Genomic DNA, 5,632 nt, shown 5'->3' with positions numbered 1-5,632 from the left:
CGCCTGCCGATGTTCACCCCTCGCGGACTGAAAGAGTGGAGTCGAGTATGAGAGGGAGAGGGGGAGGCAGGCAGGCAGGCAGGCAGGGAGGGAGGGGAGGAGACCAGGAGGGGAGAAGAATCATCACCAGAAAGGAGAAAGGGAAAGGGGGGGGGAGGCAGGAGGGGTGGTGGTGTAGAGGGGTTAAACGGCCGCGTTCAATTTCGTGGGGCCGCAATATCTCAGGGATGATGCAGCCGCCCAATTCCAGCCCGCCGCGCCGCGCCCCTCCCTAGAGCGAGCACGCCACGCCATGCGGTTTGTCGCCGACAAGCCCACAGCGTACACAGTGCTAGGGGATGATGAGAACCAGCGACGACAAAAAAAAAATTACCACACACTGCTTAACTTTGTGCCGCGACCGTATATAGTGCGCAGACTCTGTGGACAAGGCAACTCTGAGATTGACGCTTCGATTGGAGAGGAAAGTTCATATTGAGGTAGCATCAGTTGTCGAACACATTCATCGAAGTGGCTTAATATTTATTGGGAAAAATAGTAAGGAAGTGCTGGTTGGCGCTACTCAATATGGAGTCGTACATTAAGAATTAGATATATCACATAAAGTAACTGCCTTAGAAAACAAAACTGCTAAAAACTGAAGAGAAATAACAGAGAACCCACCATAAGATTTCAAACGGAAATCTCTACTCCCAGTGGGAAGCGCAATATCGAATCGACGTCGAATGGGCGTCAAAATTGGATTCCGTCGATTTTGAGCCCAAAAAGACGCCAAACCGACGCCTTTTTGCCATAGACGAAAAGACGCAAACCGATGAAAAACGATCTCGACGTAGATTCGACGTCGGTTCGATATTGCATTTCTCACTGGGACACTTTCTTTTAAAGTAACTACGTCGTATAGGGCTGTTTAATTTTCAGTTGGTCAGGTCCCCCCTCTCCCCTCCCAAAAAACAAACAGCATAGCATGATTTAGCTATCCCCCTAAATCATCTCAAATGTGCGAGATCACCACTGCACATCACACATCAGAGTATTTTGTGCATCACACTGCGTGCTAACAGCTTGGTTCCCACTCACACGTAAAATACCTGACGTGGACGGGTCGTGGACCCTCTTTCGTATAGCCCATTGGTTTTCAAAATCACAGTCATGTTTGCAGAGTCGCGGGAGCACGAGTCGTTTCGCCTCTTAACGGCTCTGAGACAGCTCAGCTGCAGCGTTCATAGACAAGAAGGGGAAACCGTCAGTCACTGTCCAGCTTCCGCTTCAGCAGACCCTGCCTCAGACTGAGATCCGCTGCCTACAGGAGAAAACTGACACTAACACGCAGACAACACTCAGCAGTCTGCATGCGGTCAGTCGTACGTCTGTTGCGCTGGTCAGTCAGTCTATGACTAGCTTCCTGAAGGACCCTTCAACTGAGACGTCCTGCAGCACTGATGCCGATTGCGGCATCTTCTTCAGCCTCCTGCTCTCATCGGACTTGCTGATCTTCTCCTCCTCAGCGAACCACTTTTGGTAGCCTTCGAGCTTGCTGCGCCATGCATCTGCAAGAGCACAAAGTAAAGGGCGGTTCAATAGTTTTGTTTTGTCTGATTTCTCAAAAAGACGCATCTTCGCAAACTTCAAACGAACCATTAAGCTCCTGGAAGGTGCCGGCTGTGCCGCCGTACTCGTTTGGCAGGATCTCCGGATCAACGTGGCGCTTTAGTTTGTCCAAGTTAGAGTGGAAGAAGAACTGGAAAAAAATAAGAGAGGTCGCAAGAGCTCAGACGAAATTGGGGGGAGGGGGAATGTTCACTAAAAAGTCGTACTATACTTAGTGGCTGATTCACACCGCGCACTTCTGTGGTTATGCTGTATACTGCATGCACGAGTGCGGGCGGGCTTGCCTATCGCTCCCATCCACGGCGCCTTACGAGCCGAGCGAGTAGTAGACAACCCGCCCGCACACGTGCATGCATGCGTTACAGCATAACTATAGAAGTGCGCGGCACGAATCAGCCACCTGGTATGTAATGGTGTCCAGTCGCGAACGCGTGTCTTACCTTCTTGACGAGTTTCTCCTTGAGCAGCGGGGTAAAAGCGGCGGCCACCTTGTCGACGATGGGCATGCAGTTAGTGAAGTGCACCTGCCAGTAAATGTGTTCGTCAGGAGATGTTCATCAATCGTTCAAAATATCGTTTAAAACCAGGCAGAGGCCACAGGGAGCTATTGGGAGTGCAGCTGGCCACCCAGCCAGCCGGCACGTCGAATGAGTGGCCTACCCTCCCGGCGCTCGCTCGCCACAAACCTGGTGCAGGCGGAGAGGGAAGGCGTCCTGGACGCAGAGCATCGCCTTGCGGACTCCGGCCAGAGTCGGGGAGAACCTAGCGAAGTGTTGAAGGGTGAAGCCCTGGGGGAGAGAGCAGAAAGAGAGCACGGAGCAAGGTGAGCGGGGAGCGCACAGTTGAGCCTCATCGCCGCCGTCCGTGGAACGCTATCGAAACGCACCTGGAAGTCGACCACCATGATGTTGGACAGGCACTTCTCCTCCTTGAGCCTCACGTCCAGGCACATGACGACGCGTTTGGTGAGCTCCTGCAAGATGAACTTGTCCACGTCGGTGTTGTTGAGGCGGAAGATGGTCACGCGGTATCCCTCGGAGGTGAGCTTGGGCAGGACGAAGTACGACCTGGAGGCACAGAGGTTTCCGCATTGATTGCTTTCTAGCCTTCTTACGAGGAGCGCGTGCGCTGAGTGGTTGGGCGAGTGACTTGCAGTCTGGCGCCGAGGCACGCGCGGCTCTAGCTAGGCGCTAACATGACGACCTCGCGCGCGACCAAAATTTGCGGCTTGGTACTAGCCGATTTACTGGGCATTCCCGGGCAGCGTAATGTTGGTAAGCATTCTCTAAAACCTATTAGCTGTGACAGGGTTTAAAATAATCACAAGATAATCATAGCATAGTGCTGGACTTCGATCTGCAGCCGGGCTCATGGTGAGTGGTGACTCTACTAACAGAATTTCTGCCCCCCTTCTTTGCCCCCTTCGCTCTGTTTGACATTTCTGGAAAGACGACATCATCGCTTTTAGTCGTCACTTGATCGCGCGCGCGACGACCCTAGGACCTGTTCTCAGAAGACTTGAAAAATAAAAAGAGAAATGGACCCCCCATAGTTAAGTTAAACCACGCTGCGTATATAATAGTGACATTTGTCTTAAATTCATAAATATACGTGACCTTTAAAATTGGCACGCATTTTAGTTAGGGCGCGTTGTGATAAAGAAAGAAAACAAACTTAAACATCTCGAATACGCGACACGGTTGAACTTTCAATCCGGGCGGTCCCAATAATTTTTGAAATAAAAGATGTTCTGACAACAGGTTTTCTAGGAGCCCAAAGAAGCGGCGCGGCGCCACGAGCCCAAGCCCACAAGTTCAAGTTCAAGTTCAACGAGCGCGTCACTAACGCCTCTCGGTCTGAGAGGAGCGAGGGTCAAGAAGGCGCTCTGCGAACGACGTCCCTAGATACTCACATGTCCTTAATGTTCCGCTGCACCTCGTCCGAGAGCGGGTCCCTGTTGCAGAAGATGTCCGGCGAGGTGGCCCTGACGCGGTAGTACGTGTCCAGGACGTGCTTGGTACGTTCCAGAGAAAACTTGCAGCCGTACAGGAAGCGCTCCAAACGTTCGTCCTCTGCAAAAAAATATTTTTTGAGAAATCTCAATCAAGAATCGACGACTGAAAGCAGAAGATGATTTCATCTTAGAGCTATGTGCTACATTCTTTCTCCGTTGCTGATTAATTCTGACAGCAAACAGTTCCAGATTAGAAGAAATCAGAGGGTGTAGGACCTGCTACTCGTGGTCGTGCAATACACGCGACACCTCGGCGTACAGGTTTGATTCGCCCCGCCCCCGCCCACCTCCTATGGCGACCCCAAGGTTGAGAACCGCTGTCCTATGCCGTACCTCATGCACGCGTGCGTGCGGGTTGCCGACCCTCTCCTCTCGGGTTCGCGAGCCGCCGATGAGGTCGGAAACAAATCATTATTGACCAACCAGTCCGCACGTGCGCGGCCCGCTCACCAGCGGCAAAAGTAAGACAGCGCGGACGATTAGCCACACCGCGGCCGCCTGCACTTGTTCGTGCACGACGTCGAGGTGCTGCAGCCGTATTGCAGCACAGCACCCCTCGGCAGAAGTGCGCGGAGCAGACGGGCGTCACGCACGCACCGCGCACCGCACGCTCGGCCTCAAAGAACTATGTTATCATCACGGGTATCACGCCTGGTAAGTTCCAACCAACCGTGTTAAGCGTTCTAATGTGTACGCTGGTCGGTGTTGCAATCTCAAAACATCCCCAGGGCTCTCGGCGTGCGTCACGGTTGGCCGCGCCCCCGGGCAGCCCCCGAGGCCCCCGGCAGCCCCCGGCTGCGGTGGGTGGAGGTCGGAGAGGCCGCGGCGAGCCGCACCACTTGCGCTATATACTCACCCATGTGGCTGGGAAGGTGCGGCTGCTTCTTGAGCCACTCGCGCAGCCGCTTCACGTCATCCTTGGTGATCTCGGGGTCCTGGTCGAGCTCCTGCTTCATGCGCTTGAGCTGCTCCGGCGTGGGCGGCTCCAGCGTCATCCTATAGTGCAGACAGAGAGACAGTCTCGGTTGAGCGAATGGTTCGACCCTCGGCCGCCGCGTCGTGTGGTTGTCGGGGCCGTAGGCCGGCAACGCCCCCTGCGGGTGCCGAGGGCGGCTACACGTGCGACTCGACTCGACTCGGCCCCCCGAAGGCTGTCGACTTTCTTCTCTCATGGCATGGCATGGCTCTGCGCGTCTCTCCCTCCCAAGGCTGACCGTATGGCCGTGTGTCGCGCGGGCGTGTTTCCGGCGTTGACCGTTTCTTCATAAGTGGATAAGCCCCCCTCCCCTTCCTGTACGACTCGTCTCCACCCCCGAGGGTCCCGCGGCCCGCGCCCCGGTGCGGGTGGTGGGGCCCATACTGGGCCTCTACTGGCCCCTGGGCCCTGGCGCGCACGGCCTTGACGGCGGGGCGGCCACCACGCGCTCAGCCATGCATGCACGGCTTCTGCAGATGCTGTAATCAAACAGGTGGGGCAGAGAGAGAGGAGGGGGCGTGCCGCCGCTCCGCGATACCGACAAAGTAACTTGCTCGTGGAGCAACGCGGAGGGGAGGAGCCGCGGGTGAAAGTGGACGGACACAATTATTTGAAAGACCGGTGGCCGTTGAGAAATCGTTTTTGTAATTGACAACATTTCATTCAAGTCCCCGCTTCACGGCACGCGGCCGCTAGCAGCAATCGGTCGCGTTTGTCGGAGAGCGCTGCGTATGGTGCTCCCCGCACAGTCTATATACTGGTTCGTAGACGATGACAGACACGTGACTAGTTTTAGAGTCGGCTCAGTAGGTCGTTTCACTGGAAAAGACAAAGGTGTAAAATCGGGTGCTAAAGAAATGTTCATTAGTCCCAGTGCCTCGGTACCACCAGCTGGCTGATTCACGCCGCGCACTTCTGTAGTTATGCTGTACCGCATGCACGAGTGCGGGCGGGTTGCCTACTCGTTTGGCTCGTAAGGCGCCGTGGACAGAGGCGATAGGCAAGACCGCCCGCACTCGTGCATGCGGTAC

General features: G+C 55.0%; 1 protein-coding gene across 1 annotated transcript; it reads right to left on the bottom strand.

Moving 5' to 3' along the window:
• Positions 1-505: 505 nt before the first annotated feature.
• LOC113203513 (alpha-tocopherol transfer protein-like) lies at positions 506-4,696 on the bottom strand. The gene is made up of 7 exons (XM_052276803.1): positions 4,482-4,696; positions 3,524-3,683; positions 2,498-2,678; positions 2,298-2,399; positions 2,052-2,135; positions 1,639-1,741; positions 506-1,550 (listed from the first exon to the last, which is right to left on the bottom strand). The coding sequence occupies exons 1-7, from the start codon at positions 4,618-4,620 to the stop codon at positions 1,387-1,389; spliced, it is 933 nt and encodes a 310-aa protein (XP_052132763.1). The 5' UTR covers positions 4,621-4,696; the 3' UTR covers positions 506-1,386.
• Between the last annotated feature and the right edge of the window lie 936 nt (positions 4,697-5,632).

The sequence above is a fragment of the Frankliniella occidentalis genome, unplaced genomic scaffold (genome assembly GCF_000697945.3).
Source record: "Frankliniella occidentalis isolate FOCC.00 unplaced genomic scaffold, Focc_3.1 Scaffold4476, whole genome shotgun sequence".
Taxonomy (NCBI): Eukaryota; Metazoa; Arthropoda; class Insecta; order Thysanoptera; family Thripidae; genus Frankliniella; species Frankliniella occidentalis.
This window is presented reverse-complemented; position numbering and strand designations above follow the sequence as displayed.

Bases quoted from the DNA above. Each gene is read 5' to 3' on its own strand.
- LOC113203513 (XM_052276803.1), bottom strand. From the start codon at position 4,620: ATGACGCTGGAGCCGCCCACGCCGGAGCAGCTCAAGCGCATGAAGCAG. The intron at 3,684-4,481 runs GTGAGTATATAG...ATTTTTTTGCAG, and splicing joins GCACCTTCCCAGCCACATGG to AGGACGAACGTTTGGAGCGC. The intron at 2,679-3,523 runs GTGAGTATCTAG...CTGTGCCTCCAG, and splicing joins CAGCGGAACATTAAGGACAT to GTCGTACTTCGTCCTGCCCA.